Raw genomic sequence first — 26,447 nt, forward strand, 5'->3', positions numbered from 1 at the left:
TTCCTCTTGCAACATTTACCGGACAGCGCCGGGTAATACAGACTCTTACCTGAGCGCCACCAGCTGCCACAAGAGCATCTTTTCACAAGCCAGCTACAAGACAAGAAAGGAAGGGGGAACAAGAGTGAACATCGGACATATTGAACTCTATGAACTTAATACTTACTGGTCCTCACCAAGACCCTCAGAGTCAATACTCTCCGGAACTCTCCCGAGCCTTCAAACCAGTGAAGTAACTGGAATTGACGCGCACCTGCAAATCCACGCAGGATGGAGAGCTCATCTTTCAAGAATATAAGGTGAGATTGCTATGAGGGCATTTCGGAGGTGATTAGTTGGGGAGGACTGTGGGGGTGCCATCACTTGAATCCACTAGTGGCTAAATCCATCTCTCCACTTGCAGGAGAATATTTCTACGGGTTAAGCAGACAAGATTAGGAGGGCAGATCCAGTCAGTCATCGCTGAACTACGCATCATGTGGGTGGAGACCGCAGCTGTCCGGGTCTGACCGACGCCCCTGTGGGATCCAGGTGAGCGTAACAAAAACCCCCATTCATCAGTCCTAGCTGTCACTCAAACATGCTAAGTGGTGAGCCGGACGGCTCACACTGGGCCAATCACACAAGAGTGCGACTTGAGTTGCCGAGGCAACTCAGTCCAGGGTGCCTAAACCCCCCTCCCACACATCCTGTAGACCCAGACAGAGTGGCACCATTTTTGGAGGCTTCTGCGGAGAAGCCCGCCAAAAAGTGGAACAAAGGGCTCGACTTGGATTGGATTTACAGAGGCGAACACAAACGCCATTTTAAAACCGAGTTCCTGCAAAAAGACCCAACCGGGGAATAAATATTAAATAAATAACCCGGCGGTATCTTTAACATTGCACCAAAAAGTGGTGTGTTTAAAATGAGTGGGAAAATCCCATAGGAAATATTCCAGTGGAATATTTGGCGTGGTAACCACTGCCACCAGCCAGAAACTCGACGAGGGGGGACTGCACAGTGCCCCCTCGAAAAACAGACCCAGGGGCAATCTAATTACCCCTACAAGTACTTCCACAATATGATGGTTTGTACTGGTTCTGTTCCCAATTGAAGACTAGTAAAGTCAATGGTGACTTTACATGCCCTGGGAGACAGTAGTCAGTCCCAGGGTATGGAGTCTATGTTTGGGGGTCACTATGACACCCCTGTGTTACTGCACTGAGGGTGCTGTGTAACACACTTACCAAAAACCACATGAAACCCTATGGAGTAAAAGACCCCATAGCCCATAAAACACATTACAAAGTCAAAGGATATCTCAAATCATGTCTAAGAGTGGGAGAAAAAGAGTCTCACTCTTAGCAGGAGAAAAAAAATAAACCCCAAAAAAACAGAAAAGCTGCTGGGGGACTCACTAGGTTTGGGAGATTAGCCTTAACAGAGAATTCTCCCTAACAGGGGAGGTCTCTTCCCATGAGATCCTCCCGCTGAGTCTCACCACCAGGGAGACTATCGGGTAGCATCCTCACCACCATGGCCTCATGGGAAGGGGCTCCTCCTCCGGGATAAGTGACGAAATCTCGGGATATGTCACAATGCATTTCTGGTTAAGGATTGAGTTTAGAGTGAGGTTTCCCACTGGTCTCCCAATCATAAAATAGCGTGATGTCTGAGATTCCATGGGAAGGAGATGCTCCCAGGCAGCGTTGGGGAAAATGCCTGGGGGAAGAGATTTGTGATGAAGACTGGACATTTGTATTTTACCAAACAAAAAGGATCTCTCTGAACACCAAGCTCAGGCTGACACATTTCAATTTCATACATCAAATGGATTTCACACTGGGTAACTACATAGATTTTACCCCGAAACACCAGATGACTACACATGATGTAAGGCCGGTTCAGCTGAATGTATGCACTTGGCATGGGGATGACCATTGATTGCTAAGTGCTGGGGGGAGCTTCTCGCTAAGCTCTCTATCATTGTGGGAGAGCACATTGGGCTGGATCCATTGGTGGATTTGCTGGGATGTACGAGAGTCCTGCCCAAAGATGTAGACTAGCAGGGCTCCTTTTGGTTCTTGCCCGCATGCATAGTGGAAGGGCCCCCGACCCCAGGTGACAACATGGTTGGAAGACATGGCCTATTGTTATGATACAAAACATGCCGCTTTACACTTGTCCTCTGACATTTGGGGGCCCTCTGTGCAATTCTTGCTGTCAATCCTGTGAGGGGACATAAATGTGAGGCATACAACTTTGTAAAGCGTTTTCAACTTTAGCCATTTAAAAAATAAAAAGGTTGGATAAACGCCTCACTATCCCTAACCTGACGAGGATTTCCCTGACTAAAATAAACTACAGAGAAAACACTATAACAAAAGGATATCTGTCCCTCACACTTGTACATTCAAGAAAGCAATAAGGAAATGCACGGCAGTTCAGTTCAACAAATATATATAGGATATGATCGAATTCGCAATATGACCAATGTCTCTTTTCATAACCGAGGTGAATTCCCCCTCCCCAAGGTCTGGGCAAGGTTTCGCTCCACAGTTCGAATGGAACAAGGACATCCTGGTTTGCCACAAAGTTCTAACACAGTTCTTGAGGATTTAAACTTTATAACAAAAAAGTTCTGGTGTCTCAACAATGTACCAAAGGAAATGGTATAATCCAAATCCTCCTGGAGTAAGAACAGGTTTCACATTTGTCTTCTTCAAGTAAACAACAACAATTGTCTTTGTCAGGGTGATTTGCCACAAGCTTTGATTTCCAAAAGAAATGGTATTACTCCCCCTGGAGTAAGAACAGATTTTCAAGTAAACAACATTTGTCTTTGTCAGAATGAGTTGCCACAGACCGATTTCTGAAGAAAATGTAACTCCTCCACAGCAGGTTTAATGAGTTGTCCTTGCTAGACCACAGTTCAGCACTTTGATCAACTACTACCTGGTTTGCACCCACACCAGGCCTTCTACAGCAGCAGCTTGCCATACAGGTTTACTCGCCTGCCTGTGCAATACTTCACAATTGAACAACGTGTGCTTCAGTGGTAACTTCCAACTCAGAACCACAACCACTTCACAAGGTATAGTTGGCATAAAACTTTAAACTATTTTCAGAGAAACAAGCAATCACCTTAGTTCTCTTTAGGACCCCTCTGCAACTATTCCCCTCTGCCTCTGGATACCCCTCTTCACAAGGGCAGCCTGGTTGCCACCCTTCTTTCCCCTCTACACCAACAACCAAATAGGGACCAGAATACGTTTGTACTCTGTTGCTGTCTTGGCTTTGGCAATGTGTGTTTATATCATGTGATGATCTGTATTTCACAACACATAAACAGCAAGTCTTACCATTTTTGGGATTCTCACTTTCCCCCTTTCGGCTTGAGCAATGTTTGTTGTATTGGCATTGCTGTTTTTTTTTTTATATTCTTGGCGTGGGTATTGCTTGTAAACTTTGGTTTCCACTAAAGATTCCCCACTTGGTTTTTGGGCCTTCCACCAACTCACACGCTTGAGTCACTTTGGTTCAATAAGTATAACTTTTGATGTTTTCAAAACTGTTATTACTGCTTCTTTCACTCACACACTAGTGAAACTGCCTGCCGTGATCACTGTAATGGAAGCATGGTATCAGAAATATGACACTGCCACAAGAGGTTCACGTTTCAAAACCTTTATTCAATTTACAGGGTTTATAAAAACCCATGCTTTGCCCTATAGATATGATGGGACTGGCCCCCTCCCTGCTCCTACCTGCAATGCAAAAAACCTTGGGGTCATCCTCGACTCCACACTCTCCTTCTCTCCTCATATTTCTGACTTCACTAAGAAGTCACACTACCAGCTGCACCTCCTCAGAGGTATTCTTCCCTTCCTCTCCTTCCCCCAGAAGCTCACTGCCTCCCGAGCCCTGGTTCTCTCGAAGCTGGATTACTGTAACAGCCTCTATCTTAATCTGCCTGCCTCCACTCTCCGCCCTCTGCAACTCATCCAGAACAGAACTGCGAGACTTGTCCTTGGCCTCAAGCCCAGGGACCGTATCTCTCCAGGACTGAAATCTCTACACTGGCTCCCAGTGGCTGCGAGGATAAAGTTCAAAACCCTCTGCATTGTCCAGAAGGCCTTCTGGGGCCTTGGTCCTAAATACCTTCAACTCTCTCTTCCCAAATATCTTCCTTCCCGAGCCCTTCGCTCATCCGCCTCCAACTCCCTCAGGGTCAGCCGCTTCTCGAAGCAACGAGCTGGGGGTAGATCTCTCTCCGCGGAAGGGGCCTCCCTGAAACTTGAGGAGAACCATCTCCGGTTCCGGAAGCACCTCAAAACCTTCCTCTTTGCTTCTGCTTTCTCTCTCCCTCTCCCCTGCTGAACAGCTAATATTCTTCACTGAAACTGCACTGATTCTGCAACTGGACCACTCTTAACGGCCTCGGTCCTGGGCCCAGCCACTCTCCACTTGCACTGATGCCCTGGAACCCCTCTGCACTGCGGGACTGTCTCTGTATCCCTACAGCCCCCCCCCCTTTTCCAGCACTTGTTCTGCACTTACCTTGCACTTGCCACCAGCTGGCCCTATTTATTTATTACTTTACGCCACTTACCTTGTACTGCACTTCCCCCCCTCCCCTTCCCCTTGCACTTTTCCCCCTCCCCCACCCCTGCACTTGCGCGATCTGAATGACACCTGGCCTAGTAGGATCGTTGTCTGTCTCCCCTTGTTCCTCCCCTCCCTGCCTCGTCGCGCCTTGAAACACCTGTGTATAGGCGCGTTACAAATGCCATATCATATCATATCATATCATAACCATCAAACAATAAAGAAAACACAGTCCTAGTCAGTCTTTGTCAAATCAAAATGGCCTATACTAACAAAACCTAATGCCTGCCCTATGTGAGAAACCAAAGGGTATCTTACCCACTAGTCCTCAGGGACTTGTCATCCAGGTGGCCAGGACATGGCCATCGCTTTTGGATCCAATTCCTGGGGGTGGACCAGTGCCGGAGGATCACCTCGGTGAGGGGTCTTCGGGGAGTGGGGGTTAGATAGCCGATGGTGAGACGCAGTAGACCCTTCTTTTTTGTTCATCTACCCCATCCTATTTTTTAGGATTTTCCGAAGTCCCAACTCCCCCCGCCCCTTTTTACGCAAACAATGGGCCGAATAACTCTCCACCTCGTACTGAACATGTCCTGTTAATCGGTCAGGCAAAGACAGGCAGTTTACCGTAAGTGCATACACCTGATATCAATTAGCTCTCCTCACACGAATAAAAGGCAACACCTAAAGACACATTCTGAGCAAGGCGGAACATGAGAACGAGCAGAACTTTCGGAATGAAGGCATACCTACTGGAGCAGAGCAACAGACTAAGGGACGAGAGTAGTGGGCCGAAAACCCCAAGGCTTCCCTATTGGAGGTTGTTGCCTCCAACAGGCCGTGAAAGACACGTGTAGAAGGCCAAATCCCCCAAGTGAAGATTGCATTGTGTTTCAAGGACACCAGCAACCCTCCCAGGTGAGCAGCAGAGTTGGGGAGGGGAGGTGAAGCCTGTGGTACTACCCTTGACTCGAAGATTGGAACGCGCCAAACAAGAAAGAAGCGCTCACAGCCAGTGAGTTGGCAAGCGACCTGAGAGACCGGTGTGTTAAAGTGCATAAAGTAGCCCATTCGAAAGTCTCTGTGAAAGGTGCACTGTTTGAAGCTAAAGGTCGAACAAACAGCAATAGTGAAAGTAAATAGTGAACATTGAATTGAAGTGGTCCTGCAGTTACCTATAAAGAAAGCCACAGACATTCGAAAGACTTCGACATCCGAAAGTGGTCAGAGCACGATTGAGGGAGATCCGATATGCATTAAGCTTGGGGAAGGGAGCCACCTTATAACTTTATGTGAACTGTATCGGGCGAGTTGTGAGCCCGGCAGAGGGGGACCTATGTGAACTGTGTGGTGAAAGTTCTGAGCCCGGCAGAGGAGGACCTTTGTGAACGTTTTGAATTGTTTTGAAAGCCAGAGAAAGGAACTTTAAATGTGGAAGGTCAGGTGGGCCTCGATCCACGGTTATGAACTGTGTACTGTGTTGAAAGCTGAGCCAGAGTGTGTCATCCTGCCTACAAGGATCACCTTACAACGTGAGGCCTAACATGCGGAGGAGAGCTGGTTCTGCCACATTATCATTTGAACACTGAATTTTCCATTTGTATACATTTTCTCCTTTTTACACATTGTACAAGAGATAGGACAGGTATCAGGTTTTTGGTAGTATAGGCCATTTTGATTTGACAGACTCCACTAGGACTGTTTTGTTTATCGTTTGATGGTCGAGACAACTCCCATCATAGTTATAGGGCAGAATAGGAGTTTCTCCAACCACAACATTATCAATAAAAGTTTTACAAATTGTATCCATTGTGTCAGAGTCAATACTTGTGATACCATGTCATCCCTACACCTATCTCTCATACAAAAAGTGTGTAAAGGGGAATATGCATGTAAAGGAAAATCAGTGTAATAACATAAAGGATCAAAGTGGCTGAGTCAGTACTCCTCCCCACAATGGACAGCACAGTGTAAGGAGGCCCGCGTAAACAGGATGACACACTCTGGCTCAGGTTCCCAAAACAAAAGCAGTTCAAAACTTGGTTTGAGTCCCACCTGGCCTTCCACGTTAAAGTCACTTATTCCAGTGTTCCAAAAAGTTATTTCACAGTTTAGCAAAAAGTTCACGCAGGTCTCCCTCCATCGGGCTCGGACTTCTCAAAGCTTTTACAGTTCACATAGTTCTCCCTCCGCCAGACTCAGACTTCTCATTCAACAAGTACCTGATTGAGCGCAGATCTCCGTCAGCCAGGCTCGGACTTGCAATCACAGCAATTGCAGGGGTTCCGTTCCCCAAGCTTAATTCACATTCATTAGGGGTTCCATTCCCCTAACTTACCACACTTCTGGTCTCCCTCATTCGAGCTCAGGCCTTTCAATGATGTCAAAGACTTTCGAATGTGCGGGACCTTTACTATAGACCGCTGCAGGACCACTTTCTCTTGAGCTCACACTCTTATATGTTATTTGCCCCAGTGTCTCTTGGTCTTGGTAGTTCAGCACCATAAGCATTTGGTGGTGAAGGGTTGAGTTTGGTGTATGCTCTAGTCTCTCTGTAGGCCACCTATAAATGACAAGCACCTATTATACAAATTGATTTGTGAAGAAATATAGAATTTTGGTGTTTAGAGTCTGATACAATTGAGCAGTTCTTTAAAAAAAAACTTTTTATTGGCATTTTGTTAAACACAACAATTAAGCAACAATTGGGTTCATGAATTTATCAACGTACTTCATGCCGTGGCAGGCCAACAGATTTAAACAGTAGAGAGGGGTTAACAGGAAGGACAACAAGACAAACAGGTAGGGTGACGACACCGGGTAGGGAAGGACAAGAGGGGGATAAAACCAACCAATTATGCTAATGCGTTGTATGTTCACACTGATTTCCAACAACACTGTTTCTTGTTCAGTTATGGATGTAAGTCACTGAACCCATGCAGGTTGCCTGGCAGGGAGGAGGCAGCAGGCCACACTGCAGCTAGTTGTCTGTTTAGCAAGTTAAAAGGCAAGATGTACCGGCTGTCACGGTTCATGGGGGTTTATCATCCGAGGGGTACAGTGCAGAGTTAACCAATGCCTTCCATGCCTCAAAGAGGAGGCCCACTTCTCCACCATGCACATCTATGGCCCAACCTCATGCTGTTTTTTCGGCAGTACTCCAGCGCTGCATTTCTTTTAAACAAAACTCAAACTTGTGCCCTTTGTTCAACTTCCACATCATAGCTATGCATCTCTTACCCAATATGCAGGCCAGATCCATACATCTGGAGATGTGTTTATGCTTGCTAGCCCTGGTATACATACCTAGAATACATTCCTGTGGGGTCCATTTGTATCTGGTGACCCCAGCATTTACACAGGTAAGTTTTGATCTCATTCCAAAACCTTTGCGCAATTACAGTCCCAAAACATGTGCATCATATGAGCATCTGCCCTGCCACACCTGGGGCAGTCAGATGTCGCATCGTTGTTAAACTTAGCAACCCTGGGCAGGGTCAAATATGTGCGGCGCAGAACAATGACCTGGAGGAGTCGAAATCTTGCATTGCGTGAAACATTTTTGCTGTGGCTGAACACCCATAGACACTGCTTGTCTGTGAAGTCCATACCCAGGTCAGTTTCCCATCTGGACCTAAGCTGTGTGTGCTCCGTAAGTGTGCCATCAATGAGGGATTTATATAATCGTGACACTGGTCTCCTGCCACATTCCAGTTCATACATAAGCATCAGGAGTAAATTTGGTTGGGGTTCTGCCAGCCATTCCGGCCAGGCGTGTCTAGCAAATTTGGTAATCTGCATATATCTCAGAAATTGCCCCTTAGAGAGGCCTTCCTTTTGGGTGAGGTCAGGGAATTCCCTATAGGTACCACTCTCATACAAGTCCCACCATGTCACAATACCCACCTCCTCCCAACATTGCACAATTTTAAGTTCCTCAGGGTCCCCTTTTGTAATGATTATTATAGGTCTGTGCGGAGAATAGGGGTGCAGGGTCTTCAGGATTTTCAATGTCCTCAACCAGATTTGTCTGCCTACTGACAGTAATAACGGTTGGGTGCATTGTGTGCAGAGCGGGTGCCAGAGTGCTTCTTGTAACCGCACAGGGCGGATCTGAGCCTCAAGCAGGGTGTGTTCCATATTGTGTTCATTAGCCAACCATCTGGTGAGTAAACTAAGTTGCGCTGCTAAGTAGTAGAATTCTAGCCTAGGCAGTTCATCCCTACCCTGTTCAAATGGGAGTGTCAGTATAGTTGTGGACAGTCTGTGTCTCTTAGGGCCCCATAAGAATGTCCTCAGTGACGTTTCTAACTCTTGGAAAAAGGGGACCCTAATATAGTAAGTAACATTAGTGAAGCCATACAGCAGCATTGGTAGTGTAATCATCTTTGTAATGGTCACTCTGCCCATAGGCGAGAGGGGGAGGCGAGACCAGAATGCCATCGACCTCTTTACTCCCTCCACTGCACTCAATGTATTTAGTATATGTGTCCGTTCTGGAGTATATGCCACCCTTATGCCCAGGTACCTAAAGCAATCGTGTTCCCGTTGCAATCCCCAGTCAAGCGTGGATCTTAGCCTGGTGTCATTCAACCCGCTAGGGGAAAAAGACATGACTTGTGTCTGTTAAATGTGATCCGCGACAGTCTAGCAAAATTGTCCAGTATTTCAAGTATCAGGGGCAGGTTGTGTTGTGGCTGGCAGAGGTAGAGTAGTACGTCACCTGCATACAATGAAAGCAAGTGAGTGTAATTTCCTATACGTATCCCGGCTTCCAGGTATTCTTGCCTAAGGTACGCTGCAATGGGTTCGAGTGCCAGTATGTACAGCATCAGAGAGAGGGAGCACCCCTGGCGTGTCCCACTCTGAATGTCCCAAAATTTTGATATGTGTCTCCGCATTCTGACTCTGGCAGTGGAAGAGGTATAAACTATCTTAACCCACCTCCTAAAATTCCCCCCAAATCCAAAGGCCTTGAGTGCAGCTTTTATCCACTCCCAATACACTGAATCAAAAGCTTTTACGGCAACAAGCGAGGCCACTACATACTGCTCCGGACTTCCGTTCGTCTGTTCAATGATGTGTTGCAGCCTGCGCAGGTTTAGGGTGGTGCTGCGGCCAGGTACATAACTCTGAATGTATTAACGTTGCTATACAACGCCGGAGACTGGATGCAAGCATCGTTGTCAACAGCTTAACGTCAGAGTTCAGCATAGCCAGTGGCCTATTCGAGTCACATGTGTCTGCCCTTTTCCCAGACTTGAAAATGGGTACATCCCACATTTCCCGCATTGAGTCCGGGAGTTTCCCCATCTCAAAAGTCTCCTCAAAGCCTTTCAGGAGCGTCGGTGCCAACACTCCTTTGTATGCCTTATTAAACTTGTCCGGGAGACCATCGCTTCCCGGCACTTTGCCAGCAGCGGATGTAGCAATTGCTTCCTCCAGGTTTTGTAAGGTAAAAGGTTGATGTAAGAGATCACGCTGACCACTATTAAGCGAAGGAAGCATGACTTCGGTAAATGCGTCTGTTAATTCCTCTGCTGAAATATGTAAACTTTCACTGTATAGTGTAGCATAGTAGGTGCCAAATATGTCATTAATAGTGGATTGTGCTTTCCAGGGTTCCCCACATTCATCCCTTAAGAGCATAATCAGTGTTTTAGGGTGTTCCTTCCAGCATAGCCACGCTAGTAGCTTCCTTGACCTGTCTCCCTCTGCATGTATGTGTGCTGTTTTGGTGGCATAGTCAAACTTTTGACAGCTGTTCCCGAGTGGTCTGGCAGTTGAGCAGAGTCTCTGGGAGGGGGCGTTCCGTGGCCTGCTCTATCAGTAGTTTAACTTCCAAATGCTGCACCCTGCTTTCAAGCGCCTCCAGATCTATTTTCAACTATCTTCGGACACCCCCAGCTCTAGCAATGACCTCTCCCCTAGTGACCACCTTCAAGGTTTCCCAGACAGTTGCCCACCTACCAACACTGCCAATGTTTTCATAAGATAAAAGGTCAGTGCATCTCAAAGTTGTTCGCAGAAGGACGTGTCTAGCAGGGCGTCTGTGGGTAGGCGCCACGTCAGGACCGGGGCCTGTGGTACCTGAAAATCCCATACCACAACAAGGGGTGAGTGATCTGAGATCACACGGGCCATATATTCTGCACTGGTAAAGTGCGGCAAGTGCTCAACGCCCACAAAGACATAATCCAGCCTTGTATGGAGACTGTGTAATGAGGAATAGTAGGAGCATTCGATCCAGGTCTATCTCTCGCCACACATCCGTGATGGCTAGGCCAGTCAGAGCAGTATTAAGAGCTGTTCCCACTGGGGTGGTTCCAGACCCAAATGGTGTGGATCTGTCTCGCATGTTGTCATGAACACAATTCAAGTCTCCGCCCCATATAAAGAAGGCATCCCTCTGAGGTGCGATACGTGCAGTTAGTTTCTGGACATGTGATGGTATGGAATGGTTCGGAAAATAGGAATTAACTATGACCACCTCTACCCCCTCAATGTATCCTCTAAGGAGGACATACCGGCCATCAACATGCTGTCACTACTTGTATACTGAAATGGGAGTGTGCTACTAATTCATGTGAGGACACCCGGTGCATATTTGGCATATGGAGCCCCGTATGCTGCCCCGCCCCAATACTGCACCACCGACTCCTGCTCTTTGGCCGTCGGATGAGTTTCCTGTAACAAGGCAACCAAGATTTTCTTACGCTGGACATATGACTTGGCTTTATTCCTACGCATGTATGTGCCAAGGCCTCTCACGTTCCATGTGATAATCTGTGTCATACTATCTTGTGTACTGTTTTGCCACAGACCCCCAGAGACCTGCGTACCAGCAGCTGCATGTGTGTGTGATCCCAGGAAGTGAGGATCCCGCCCCAAACCACAATCTCATCTGCACATCTACAATTTTCATACAGTATGAGGAATAGTCCCCCGTAAACATCACTTTGGTTGGATAAGACATACACTACATAACCAACAACCCCTGGAACGTGGGGTACAAACTGTGCCCAGCAGACACAGTCTGCTCAGGTCTGCCAGTGCCAGCCAATGTGAACCGGCACCAGCCAAGGAATACAACAGGGACTGCCTGTCGACTATCCGTACAGATCGGGGTGGGATCCATCAGAGCTCAGTGGGCTGGGTCGCTAGCCCCGGTTTAGGAGCTATTCCATTAACGATAGTGTAGGTCGATGGTCCAGAAGGAGAGGGGGCAATCACTGGCATCCCCCATCAGTGTCTGGGCATTCTATACCAGCAAGAGACGCCGGTCAGCGCTGAGTGTCATGTCCTACTTCTTGACGGACTCTGTCTCCTGAAGTACCAGGTCTCCATCTGTGTCCAACTTATTATGTTCCAGCCACATTGTTACTGCCTTCGGGCTCTCGATGAATCTTGATTTGCCTACATAGGTCACTTTGAGTCTCGCTGGATATGTAAGTATATACTAATGCCCTTCTTACAGAGCCTGGCATTGACGGAGATTAATCGGTTCCGCTGCTGTTGCACCAGGGGAGTGTAATCTGGATATATGGCAACCTTTAAACCTCTACGTTCTATCACTCCGCCTTCTCTGGAAAACTGTAGCAGTACTTTGCGGTCACGACAATTCAGAATTTTAGCTATGATCTGGCAGGGATGTGACCCAGGCGGGGGCTTCTTCTGGAGGGATCTGTGTGCCCTCACGACTGAGAATCCTTCCGTCAATTTACCTGCGCCAACTTCCTGTTGGAACAAAGTTTCAATGTATGTCGGAGGGTCCCAGTCCTCATCCCCCTCCGGAATGCCCAGGACCCGAACATTGAGTCCGGCAGGAGCGACCCTCCGCATCCTCAGCTCGCTGCTCTAGAAGGCAGTTCCTGGTTTCGAGCCAGTGGTTGTATCCACAGTCTCCTTCAGCTGTTACTCCATGTTTGTGACTCGCTCCGCCAGGGACCTCACGTCGTGCCGCAAGAGTTGTACGTCTATTTTGACCTTGTCAATCTGTGTTCCAGAGAGGTCCAAAGCGCAGCTATCGCCGCCAGCACCTTATCCTCTCGTTGATCCGGGTGTGTCTCTTTATCCATTAACTCTGTGTCGCTCTTTGCCGCAGTAGTCACCTGCGTCTTCCCATGTCCTGCAAAATAATACATTATGGTGCCTTTTTGTTTGTGCTTGGTGGCGCATATCCCTGCTCTGAGGAGCTGTCAGGCTTTACCGTCAGCAGAGGTGGGGAATGCCTGACAGGATGTTCTGCGTTACTGTGGTGGTGCCTCCTGTTGTAGCCAGCCGCACACTTTTGAGTGTGGAGGGCTGCCAACCGTGTGCCGCTGGAACGGAAGTGATGCAGCCCTGGTCCGACGCAGTTGTCACGAAACTGTAGCCGTAGTCTCTGTGTGAGCAGCCGAAGAATAGCGAGCTACGGGCCACCCTGTCGATGCCTGCTTAGGGGCGGAGAGTGGATTCTGCCAGCCAGCACTCCAGCAGGCAGGCCAGGCTTGATGTCCAGTCTAGTACAGCGAGTCCTACCAATCTCAGCACGCCTTCCGAGAGCCTGCAAGGACTTGCATACCCAGCTCCCACGAAGTCCGCTCACATGTGTGCTTATGTGTGTAGAGCTCCAGCAGTCAATGCTTCGACCCCACCAGTGTAGTCCCAGCCAAGATAATGCACACTAGTGCCAAAACAATGTGCTGACTTCAATTGCCAGGGAGAAGGCAGTGCAGCACCTTACCCGGCCTCCCGTGGGATGATAGTGTTCCTGCTCGAGGAGTCTGCAGTGTCTTCACACGAGCGTTATTTAACTGTGGCATGTGTTCGGAGATCTAAGCTCTGTGTAGTGCGGTAGGCGGGGTCTGAGACCGCTGTTCAGGCAGAACAGTTTCTCTCATGTGTGTCGGTCGGAAGGCAGCCTTTTCAAGCCCCAGGCCGGCTGTCAAAGTAATTATGCTGGTCTCATCATAGTCAATGCCTCGATACCACCGGTGAAGTCTCCACTAAGTTATTGCACAGTGGTGCCAGATCAATGTACTGGTGTGCGGTATCAATGCAGAAGGGGCTCCGTCAATGGTGGTATACGGAGCTCTGCCAATGTCTAATTCCCGGGAGAAGGCAGAGTAGTCACTTAACAGGCTCCTGCCGGGTGGACAGTGTCCTTGCCCTGGAGGATCCCAGTCACCCCTCACAGGCGTTATGATCTGCGGCAGTGTGTGTTTGGCCGGAGACCCAGGCTCTGTGCAGCGTAGCAGGGGAAGTCCATGCCTAAGTCAATCTAGTTCCTAACTTGCGTTCAAGCAGCCACACAGCCCGTTACCTCCTTAAGCCGCTGGTACACCGCTGAGTGGGCTATGTTGATCTCATCCTCCCGCCTGCGGTCCAGCCGTGTCGAGGATGCCGGTGCTTCCAGGCTGGGTCTGCGGGTGCAGGAAGGGTTTTGTACTGCGTGATCACTCGGCATGGCTCTGTCCAGCCGCGCTGCCCGTCCCGTGGGGCCAGTATGGGCAGCCACTCCCGCTGCCGCCTTAGTTTCCCAGCATACAGACTCAGCGCTGGGGCCAGGCTCTCTGCAGAAGTGTCTGGATCAAGGGATCTCTCGCCGTGCATTCAGCTTAACCGCCACTAGATGCTCCAACATCTTCCCTCCAGGTGAGACGTCCGCTGCAGCGGGTCTCCAGGTGGTACGGAGTGGCGCGCCCACAGCTCCTCCAGCCAGCGCCGTTCGCAGCTGTTTCCCGAACCATGGGGGTTCAGCTGGCTCAACGGTCTCGTCCGGTTGCACTCTTGTGGCCAGCTGCAGTGTCCCAGAGCCCCGGCCTCTCCTCAATGCAGCTGCAGCGCACAGCGGTCGCGCGGCAAACCGCCATTTTGCCTTCACCTATGGAGTCACACATTCTGCAGACTACCTGCTTCCCTTCTCCCCTCTGGTGCAGGTTTGCTCGAGTTACTGGATTCAGGTAGCCGACGTTGCCAGAGAGCCACTTCAGCCAGTTGATTGTCAAAAAGCAGCAAAAATAACTCTGTTTCAAGGATCTTTACAGGATTCGCACAGATGCTCAGTATGAACGCAGCCTCACGCCATGAGCTCCAGGCCACGCTTACAATTGAGCTGTTATGCCTTTTAGTCAGTATGTGTTATTGCCTCAGGCAGAGTTTTACCCGTTTTGTTTTGAAATAATTGAAAGAAGCTGATGCAGAGGTGACTGGTTTGTGCCATTATCTTTTCTTCAGTGTTGTGCATATTAATTGATGTTATACATAGCAACGGGTTCCAATATGCCACCGTTTTTTTGTAGGTGAAACCTATGCAAGATTAGGAAGAGGGTAGCACTTATATAAATACCAGAAAGGTAGTGGTAAAAGTTATCCTTCTGATTGTGATGTCCTTTGGCCGATGCAGCTTGTGAGTCTCTGCGCTGATGATGGTTTCCATATTAGTAAATATGTTATGAGTGGTGCCATATCTCTAAATGTATTACTAAATGGGGAGGTGCTCAAGTGCTGTGGTGCCTTCTGAAGAATTTCCCCCAGCGCCGGTCTGAAAATATTTTAATGATTGTTTTGAGTTAGGCTCTGAACACAGGCCATACACCTAATGGAATTATTGGTTATTTTGTGGCATGATATATTTGTTTGATTTTGTTTTAACAAATAGGGACGGTGTGATTATGTATTTAGCCAGTTGTGGAATGGATACATAGAGGGAGGCTTAAGACATGTATATGTATGTGATGTACTATCATTTATTTTTTATTACTCTTCTACTTAAAAAAAAAAAAAAAAAAAACATTGTTAAACCTAAAGGAATCATATTAAATGAAGTGAGTACATTATCTGATAAACATTTGTGGAGGGCATTTTTGTTGCTGTAGAAACACTGACTTGTCCTTTCACCATGTATAAATCCTCGGCTCTTTCTGTGGTAAACTAACACAATCATTTGCATTTTGTGACGATCTGAGGGAATTCGGCCCTTCTCCTCAAGAGGGAGATACCCTTTTAGGCTAAGGAGGTGAGCCCTCTCCGCAAGACCCTTCCTAGGGGCCTGAGCAAGTGGGAACTCACTGGGACAGACACCCCTTAGGGGGACAAGGACTCCCACTTCTCTAAGGAACTCCCTAATCTCTCTCCCGTGATGGCATACATGGGACTGCCCGAGATGCCTGAGATGCCTAAAACAATAAAACAAGACTGGGCTGAAGACAATGTTTACGTGCACCATGACATCAAAGAAATAAGCTGTCTCTTTAAGGACAAATCTTGACTTCACTGTGACGAGGATATTTAAGGAGGAGGACACACTGAAATTGAAGAAAAAATCATACAGCAGCAGGGGAGGCCCCCTGATAGTGTAAACGAGAGCCGTGGAGCCTGTGAAATTCAGAATAACTCTGAACCGGAGCATCAGAAGCTGGGAATACTGCATAACGAATTGCGAGAAACCATGGGTCTGACAACCCAGAACCAATTGATGGCATAACTACGAGTAGTTTGTGGAGGGCAGGGAGCCCAACCAACTACACTGACACAAACCCGCTGAGGTATCCCCAATGGCACCGGTTGCAGGAGAGACACCGGAACATAGCACAAAAGGGAAGTGAGAAAGTGGTGAAGAGATGCCAACAGAGAAGACAACCGAGAAAGATAACCTAAGCAGGAAAGAAGGTACAGTGACAGCAGGCCCTGGAGATGTTCCCCCATGAAGTTAGTTAAACGAGAGAACGGGAGGACTGGGAAGCCAGAAGGGAATGGTTATACGAGTGAAGAAACTTGTTCAAGTGAAATTGTTTCAACTCAGACTACAACAATGTTAAATCTGAATTGTGACAAAATAAGAGATAACATCATATGTAAACCTGAGAAAGAGAATATTAATCAGTGGATAAGACTACCTTAGGAAGAAGGGAGAAGATCCCAACCCTCAAAAGGGATTAATTGGAGAGTAGTGGATAAACACACAGATGGTCAAGATAAGTCTAAGCTAAGAAGGGGACACAATAACAATCCTGAAGGGAAGCCTAGATAAGATATCAGACAAGGTTGTACACGAGAAAACAATAGACGTAAGGATCAAACTTTACGAAAGAGCCCCGGGAAAATAATCCCACAAGACAAGGGAAGGGTAAAAGGCCTTATCCAAGAATTGCAAGCACTGGTACAGAAGGTGGTTAGAGACTATTTGAAAATAAGATATTAACAGAACTCTAAACCAAAGGGAGTCATACTCCTGGCCTTAGTTTGTTTTAAATAGTGGCAGGGTCAGATAGGATTCGTTTTTGGACAGTGGACTTTCTTTTGATGTGAACAATTCCAGACGACTGATGAGCAACTTGGTTAATTATAAAGGTAGGTTACACCCCATATTTATAGGGAGAGATAGGCCTTCTTCGTATTATTTAATAAATCATTGTTGGAAAAGTCTTCATAGTGTCCACGTACTTCTTCTGACCCAGTACAATGTGTATATATAAATATGTGAAATGCACTTAACATTGATTTTTCAACACTGACATAAAAAACACATACATTATGTACCTTGCTAAATTTGAAGGGCACCTCTTGGTGAGACTTTGGTGGAGAAGGAGACATTTCATTCCACGGTTGCTTAATACTGGCCCCTTTCGTAGCCACCTCTGGTTCAGCAGTGAAAGGTTCTGGATTTCTTAATCCATACATCTAGAAAAACCAATGAAAAAGTGGGTAACATTGGTGCTGATGGATCTGATATCTACACTGCACATTCCTTATCTTTAAGATGTTCAGCCTTCAGGCTGGGGCCTAGAAAGTTTGAATCATGCTCACATGACAATGTGTGGTGAGTAGGGGAATCATGGGAATGTATGCATGCCTGTGAAAATCCATGGAACAATCAGGGCATCGCCCAGCGGACACTTCCACATCACGTTTCAGGAGCAGAACAACTGACATTTCTCGTTGGCAGGCATACCAGTGGCAAGCTACACATCAGAAAGCTGTAGTCCACCAATGAATCATCCAAAGCCCACTTGTGTGACAGTACATGACTCCAGCTAAGAGCATTTGCCCTCACACAACTCTCCCTGGCCAGAAGGAAGGCCTGGACTGAAATGCTTTTAGCGATCAACCAGAGAGTGCAGGCCTCCATACACAGTCTCAGGAAGCACACACTGGTGTTCTTGTTTACAGACTGCATTGTGGTGGTGTTCAAGACCATCACAATCTTTCCCAACAACTGCAACTGGAAAGCACCCATGGTGAAGCACTGTCTCTCAGCTCCATAGATTGATGTGGAGCCTCGCCTCCCTCTCCAACCATCTATTTTGTACTTCCAGATCATCAAGATAAGGCCCCAGCCTGTCATTGAAGCATTGTGATAACTTGTGCTTGAAAAACAGGCAGAGAAACCAACCCTCCTACCATCGAATTCTCCTCTTTGTGCTACTAACTCAAGACTTGCAGCCAGCTAAGGGCTCATCTGTAGCTTGTCCTACAAGGACCCCATCAACTTGTCCCGACTGATTCCAAGCTTCCACTAGAGCCTCCTCAAGTAAAAACTTGCCTCAGGCAGAAGCAGAATGTACCGGTCTATTAGCCCCAACCATCTCAAAAACATCCAGGTTTTTACCATAACTTCCCTCTTGTAGTTGTAAACGGTCAGCCTGATAACCTGAAAACTCACAGGTGGGCGGTGGGGGGGGTGATCATCAATGTTGTCTCCAGCATAAACATATTTGAATGTTTTCTGTTCAGTGAAAATCGCAGGTCATGCAACAACACCATGGTCAGTCAAAGTGTGGCCATTACCCCCTCCTGACTGACCAATTTCAGTAGTTGATAGTTAAGGTAAGGGTACAGCCCCACACCTGCCAGTCACAAATCTGATGCTAAGACAGCCATCACCTTTCTTAAGACCTTCAGGCAAATGTTAATCTGAAGGGTAATATTCTGAACTGCAAGTGTGTCCCAGGACTACGACGCAAACCACATGAACCTTGCTGACAGAATGGGCACATGGAATTTAGTTTCCTGGAGTTCCAAAGACACAATCCAGTGGCCTTGGGCACTGGGTGCCCAACAACTGTCACCTTCTTAAATTTGCCGTTTTACATCATAGGTTTAGAAAGGCTCCGACTGGGATGTTCTGGCTCCCATTGGCATTAGAACATATCTGGAGTAAAATGTAGGATGGTTTTCTCTGTCAGGTACTGTTTCTATGTCCCTTTTCTGGGCCATTCATATTCTTTACTGCAGAGAGCAGTGTAGGGAAAAGTCAATATGGAGAGACTGCAACCTATTTCTTTTAAATCTGCTAACTCATTGATCCATCATTTCAGAACTCCACTTCTCAAACCAAGTCTCCCCCTCTCCCCAACCCTGATTCTCACTGTTGTGGACTGAGGACAAATCAAAGTGGTTTCCCCGGGGCCACCTCTCCTTGAGATACTGCGGGATGGATAGCCATCTTCCTTTGCCCGCTACTCCATGAAATTTTTCTGTAAGTCTGACTCCTTACAGGAGAACCCCTGCCGAAACACTGTTTCTGAGATGCGGTTGGCAGGCCCCAATATTTCGGAGCTGTGAAAAATGGCGTTTGGGAAGCAGAAAGCCCTAAAGACTGAGTTGTCTGCCTGGAATCCATCAACATTTTATGAATATGGTCAATTCTGTCACCAAAAAGCATGTCAGCCTCAAAGGGAAAGTCCATAATTTTAGCCTGCTTGTCAGGCAACAAACAAGACAGGTGCAACCATCAGTTGTGTTCCAGTGTTAGGACACTGCTAACGATTAAGTTAATGATCTCAACACGATATGAGGTTAAACACGTCTTCTTTATTCATGTTCCTTCTTCATACTAAACTCCTCCTCTTCCACAAGCCTTCTTCCTGTCTTGACTCATGCAACAGAGGCATGCACATAAAAGCAGGACAGGACAATACATCTCCCACTTACATAAATAAATCCATACATTTCTTATCCAGTGTCAATGTCCCCATCCATGTAATCAGAACTACTGTCTTCAGAGTCTTGATAAACTGATTCCTTATCTGTTAAGAAATTGCCAATCACTATTCTCCTAAAAAACAAGGAATTTCTTGTGATGGAATGACTCTGCTGTTCAGCAGAGATCATTGATCCTTTTACACTCGTCTCTGTTAAGGGGCTGGGGTTGAAAGGAGGCATATGCTTATGCGACTTTGTTTGGGATTCCACAATCAGTGAACATCTTATCAAGAGCATGAATGAATGACTGTGCTCCTGTGGAGGATGCCAACTGCACTTCCGGATAGCGTGACATCTCATCAATCGCCACCAGCACGTATTTGCCATTTGAGAGCAGTCCAAAGAGATCGATGGCTACCTCTTTCCAGACTCTTGTAAGTAAATTCGTCATCTTTAGAGGTTCCGGGAATGTCCTTGGTGTCATCGATTAGCAAATGGTACACCCTCCTAATGCAATTTTTTTCTTTGAGTCCATTTTATAAACCAACACCTTCTGTCGCAAAAGTCTCATGGTCGATACTATCCTGCTACAGCTACATGTGCCAGCTCAATTACCTTTTCTTGAAAAGATGAGGGAATCACTATTCGATTTTCTTTAAGAAGTAAGACTTGTGGGGAGATGGACAGATCATCTTTCATGGGTACAGGTCTGCAGCATTTTGTACTCCACTTCTGGTTGCTCGCCTTCTGTTCTGGCTGACAGATGCCACCTATTAGCTAATATGCATTGTTTTACCTTCGACAATATTTCATGCTGGGTTGTCTCAGCCACATTGATGGACATGGCCCTTCAGGAGAGGGTTGTGAACGACGGAATTGATATATTAATCAGCCTTTGTTGTCCGGGCACACTCCATGTTTGGCAGAGGATGCCTTGACAAAAAGTCTGTTGGATTGTTGTCTTTGACTTGCCAAATTTACATTTCTGGAGTCGTATCCCCCAATTTGTGGTGGCATCCTGGCATTTGGTTGGAGTGCTTGATGGTCAGCAATGATGCTGAATAGTTTTCCATACAGAAACAGACGGTACTGTTCACACAGCTACACCACCGCCAGGTTCTCTGTCTCTACCTGTAAGTACGCACACTCTGTTCATGTCAAACTACGTCTGGCACATTATACTATTTAACGTGATGACAAAGACCCAGGCTTGCATTGTGCCAAAATGTCTCCCAGGGCCACCGGACTTGCAACTACAGGGAGTTCAGGTTCAAAGTCTGGAAAACAATATGCCTTGAATGCAGTAGATGATATGCATTTCATAATGGCGCAAAAAGCATCTTCACAGTCTGGTGACCACTGAAACTCTGATCCTGTTAATGAGAGAAGACTCAACGGCATGCTAATGGAGGCAAAATCCTGGTTGTAGCTGCTACAGTAACTGGTCATCCCAAAGAAAGACCCTACTGCAGACTTGGTAGTCAGGATTTCCGTCAAGATACAGGCCTATATCTTGTCTGGATCGAGCTGGAGCACATTGCTGGAGAAAGTGTCCAAAGAATGTTAACGTGGATGGCATTAAGTGTTAGATGTGCATCTTCTAGGACCACACAGACTCATTGCAGTGTATCGTCATGAGCTACTTGATTTGCCCTGAATACAAGAATGCCATCACTATAGTTTAGACATTGCAGAATATGACGTATCACCTTGTGAATTTCATTTTGGAATATTTCAGGCGCTGATGAAACTCTGAAACTGAGTCGCTTGTACCTGAACAAACCAAGGTTTGTCGTGAAGTTTATATATCAGAAATCTGTCTGCAATTATAGTTGGTGATACCCTTTATTCAAATCCAACTATGAGAACACGGTGGTTCCATGCAATAAGTGCATCATGTCAGTCATTCTTAGTGACAGGTGCCTTTATCAGTTGCTTGGTTTGGGGTGCGCATGTCCACACACAAACAAGTGCATCCACTGGCCTCCTTTTTGGGCACTGGCACAATTGGGGACATCGACGGCATTGGTCCTTTCACATGTTCTATTATACTCTGGTTCAGTAATGACTTTATTTCATTCTCATCTTAGAATTATATATTAATTGGGATGCATCTGGAATGTTGTGCTGTAGGCTTGACATTTTCATTTATATGTATCTTTATTTGTCTATCTTTTAGCTTGTCAAGTCCTTGGATTAAAGTGGGGTATAGTTTCATCACCATATCCTTTACACTGGATGTATATGCCAACATTATACGATACAGAACGTGGTCTAGCCCCATCTACATTGCCGACTTAAAACTGAGGATGCATCCACCAGCTATGTCCCCGTTGATGACATAGATTAATTTAGTTGTTTTGTTCTTGTAGGAACATGTGGTTTGAAACATCTCTTTACATGGAAGTGCTGCTTTGGAGCCATACGGATATAAGTTTTATGAATATACGTCGATGCCAGCCTTTCTAAGATGGGGGGTATTTCTCAACCATGCATATATCTCTTCATTCATGACATTTACTGCCGCTCCTGTGTCAATTAGAAACTTGTGAGAGCTGTAATTCACTTGCAGTAATCGTGTGTGACTATGTTCGATCGCTGTTGAATTTCCAATTGCATTTGCATATCCTCTTTACACTAAATGAAGATTCAGAAACCTCCCTACAACGTGATGGCGATTCGAGATTCGCATTTTATGATGTGTTGATCGCCTTCTGGGCTCTTCTGGTTGCTGTTTCTGAAGGGATACGGACCTTCTGTGTCTGTCAGGCTTCCGAGCACTCCGTGGGGAAGAGTGTCTTTGCTCAGGTGATCTCTTTGTCTTTGTTCAGGTGATCTTCTTCTCACTTGAGGTGTGGCATTGATCCTCGCATGTCACTTATCCAATTTCCATATTTGTAGTTACTGCATACCGATTGGAAGTGGTTTGTGTGCTACATTTACTTGACATATAGGTGTGGGATTTAATTGTGATATCTTGATCTTATCCATAGCATCAGCCTGCCGGTCGATAGCCATTGAAGTGAGTGCTAGTATAAGAATTTCCTCCAGTATTCTTATTTCTGCAACAGCTTATTCCGGCATGCAGAAGAGTTGCATCCTGCAATTATCTGTGAATGAACGGCTCCCTCATTTGACTAACTATCGAAATCACAGTGTTTTATTCTCGTTCTTAGTCTCATTACAAAACTATCTAGCGTTTCTCCTTTTGCTTGAACGGTGGTGTGAAACGTATGTCTCTCATAATCTATGTTTCTATGTGGGGCAAAGTAGGTGTTAAGGCACTCTATCAGCCCTAAGAACATGTTCGTAGCTTCTTCCAACATTTCATACATGACATCTTTAAAATAACACTCATACACCTCATCATGGAAGCCCATTGCGTCCAGATATGCGTAAAAATCCTTCAGACATCTAGCCCACCTGGGCCCTAAATGACTGGAATCAGTAATGGCAAAAGGTGGCACCGCTTGTAATTGCACAGCATCATGCGGGCCTTCAGGACGACTGGCCGGCGATGGGAAGGATGTGTGCGTAGCTGAAGAATCTCCATCTGATATGATGACTTTAAAATGGCAGTATCAGTGCTATGTCAGAGTGCCCTATCAGAGTGTCACATGAGCGCCACGGGGTCTCTGTGCATTACAGTGAATGTGGCTGGCCCCTTATTTGCTGCAAACTTGATTCGGCCAAAGTACCTGGTGGGTAGCCTTTTCTCTGCTGGAGCGGATCTTACTCAGCTTAAGCAATGGCTCGGCATGTATTAGCAGGAGCTAATTATCTTCCCTTGCTGGCTGCCGCCTGAGCACGTTCCTTCACTGCCCCCAGAAGGGCCTTCCCCAACTCCAGTGGGGCATGGTGTGGGCTGGCAGGAGCTTGTTCCTCCACTGCAAGCACGCCTTTATTGTCATCCGGGATGATGACCAGCCCGGGGCAAATCTATTCAGCGCTCACACAGGTGGTTCAATGTGAAGGACGCTGTACTCCGACGGCGGACCCCTTTAACGATTACTTTGAAGAATGATCTTGACACAATGTGAGGTTAAACACTTCTTTATTCTTGTTCCTCCTTCATACTAAACTCCTCTTCCGCCAGCCTCATTCCTGTCCTGACTCATACAGCAGATGCATGCACATAAAAACAGGACAGGACACTACACCATCCATGGTGTCCAAATCCCCCCAATGTCGCCATCACCATAGCCACGGGGTCCACTGTATACAAGCTGGCTTTGATTATGTGTAGATGCCTCAAAATCCCCTGCTACCACCTCTCTCTTAGCCTACTAGCTTTCTGCTGGAAACTGTTTTATGGCTCTCTCCACTACCTGCCACAAGGCAAATTGATAAACCGTCAGAGTTGTAGTGGCATTGACCAACTTCCTTGGGGTGAACACCTCCTTGGCCATGCCTGCAATCCTCTTGGACACCCTGCCTGGGGGAAAAGTCGGAAATCATTAGCACACCTTCCAGAGTTTGCCGCAAGCACAACCAAGCAGTCTGCTGCTGGATGAACGAATAAGTATGAAGTATCCCCCCTCAGCATTCTGAACTTTCTGAGAATGTTTCAGTTGAAGGTAGGGACAGGGCCTCATCATGAGTTTGGCAGCATACAGAATTACTGCCACTTTTATCATACTGCAGAATAAGAAGGCAGCGCTAATTCCACTGGCGGAATTAGCCCCCACGGAATTACTGCCAACATCTGGTGGAATTAGTGCTGGGCTAATTTCACCGGTGATTTATCACAGAAATTCTAAACGGTGTTTCTGCAATATTACAAGCTGAAATACCATCGAAGTACCACAGAAAATGGGTGGTAATTCTGCCAAAAGGTGGAGGTAAATGCATACAGGTGATCGAAAACAAGTGACAGGTGCACCCAATCCAGCCTGAAAGAGTACAAAAGGCATGCACCTGACCCGAACACACATCCAAACACCATGCTGCCACTAGCTGTTGCGAACTGGGACATGCAGCTCCCGCTGCTCACATTGAGCTACAGAGACAGGAACAGCAGCACAGGGCGCAGAGAGGAGACACCATGCAAGGCAAGGACATATTTACCAGGTCCTCACCCTGGACCTTAACTGACAACCAGCTGATTACCCTGTACCGGCTGAAAAGGGAGGCCATTGCAGAGCTACTCACCCTGATCCATGATGATATATAGAGCAGGATTAACATCAGAGCTACCTTACCACTGCTGTTAAAATTTGTGTCAGTCCTACATTTCTTTGTAACCGGCACCTATTAGCACACTGTGGGCATGTTACATGGCATGTCCTAGCTCACGTTTTCATATGTGCATGTGCAGGAAGTGCCATGCCGCCCAGCACATCTCCCTGACCACCAACCTGGCATAGATAAATGCCACAAAGGCACGTTTGTATGCTGCAATCCACCTGCCCAATGTAATTGCTGCTCTGGACTGCACCCATGTGACATTGGTTGCTCCCCAGGCATCAGAAGAGGTATACCGCAACAGGCATGGCCAGGCCACCTGCAATGCTGACCCTGTGATCACAAACTGCTGTGCCCGCTTCCTTGGTTTCATACACAATGCTATGGTCCTGTGGAACAGCACAATTCTTGCATACACAGAGAGCCAGAGAGGCCAATGTACATGAATACTGGGTGAGTACAAGTGCCATCACACAAGCTGATCCTGAAACACCAGTGAAATGCTATATGAAGGAGGGGAGCATTACCACAACTGAACAATGCATGCTTTGTCAACGTCCTGTACATGCAGGACCTGCCCTCTCACCCCACACATGACAGTCACCAAGCCACAGGACTAGGACATGCATGACAATGCAGTAGTGTGTTGGAGATGCATATTGCCCCTACAAGTAAGCTATACACACACACAGAGCACTGCAGCAACCACAATGCAATTAAACACATGCCTACACATTGAATGTCACAGCTCAACACTTCACAAAGACAATGCAACACTGGCAGAGAGTAACGCCATGTAACCTGGTAAGCATGTATGTGCAGCCATAATTGAAGAAAGTAGACTCTGCAAACATGCACAAGAACAACAAATCACCCATCAGGGCACATACATGATACCAACGCACAGGCCCAACACAGGCCATCTACACACTGAAATGCCAATCACAGACCATGCAAGTGATGACTGCTGGTTGTGAGCTGCGCGCAAGGTGGAACATGGCAATCTATATGTGCCCCCAGTGCTCCAGATAAGATATTTAGGTGGGAGTGTTTTACGCATGATTTTTCAAATTAAAGCGTAAATGCAATTTCAAGAGAGTAAAAATGAGTTTTCTCCTCTGCAAGAGAGTAAAACGTATCCAACATACACCCAATGCATGCGTAAAATCAGACCCATAGCCCAAAAGAGTTGTAGATCAAAGTTGTCTGGCTTGGCTTTAACCATTTTATTACACTTGTGGAAAATGCTCTGCCATAAAATAACTTACAAGTACCTGGTACTTACACAGCTTCATTTTCAAAATTCTAGGGCCTAGAAACTCTGTTAAGAACTACTATAGATTGAGACTGATGTATTGCCTGCAGAGGGAGTGTGAGTAAGCAATTGTTGGCATATGATTTACTTACAAGAACTTGCACCCGTAATCTTAGCAAAAGTCACAAACTGCTAATCTACCTTTCCCGCTGTTTGCTGCAGGAAATTAATGTGGATCGTCAGATACTAGTTAGCAATATCACTTCAAATAACCAAAAAGTGCATGCAAGCTGAATTGCATTATGGTAGGCATATTTATAGTTTTACTGGTTTATTGTTTGTGTACAAAGCCAAAAACCATAATTCTGGCATTACAGTTAGGAAGAAATGCAGGCAAGTGCATTAGTTGAAGACTGGTCCCAAAGCCCTACTTCAACACTAAAGTGTGTGATCCTGGACAAATACTTTTGCCACTATGCCTTTTTAGCAAAAATAGAAATTGCTACTATAA

General features: G+C 46.6%; 1 protein-coding gene across 10 annotated transcripts in view; it reads right to left on the reverse strand.

The window, feature by feature from the left end:
* The window catches only part of LOC138581369 (uncharacterized), a 3,536,879-nt gene that overhangs the window by 1,304,123 nt on the left and 2,206,309 nt on the right, over positions 1 to 26,447 (reverse strand). For 7 of the 10 annotated variants that reach the window (XR_011304537.1, XM_069652653.1, XM_069652655.1 and 4 more), the window contains one exon: positions 17,113 to 17,253. The exons of the other annotated variants lie outside the window; for them this stretch is intronic. Coding sequence is in view for 6 of the 7 variants with exons in the window: in XM_069652653.1 (XP_069508754.1) it covers positions 17,113 to 17,253 (141 nt within the window). In the remaining variant the exon portion in view is untranslated. The remainder of the gene's footprint in view (positions 1 to 17,112; positions 17,254 to 26,447) is intronic. 10 annotated transcript variants of the gene reach the window in all.

The sequence above is a fragment of the Ambystoma mexicanum genome, chromosome 3p, assembly GCF_040938575.1.
Source record: "Ambystoma mexicanum isolate Mex_15411 chromosome 3p, UKY_AmexF1_1, whole genome shotgun sequence".
Taxonomy (NCBI): domain Eukaryota; kingdom Metazoa; phylum Chordata; class Amphibia; order Caudata; family Ambystomatidae; genus Ambystoma; species Ambystoma mexicanum.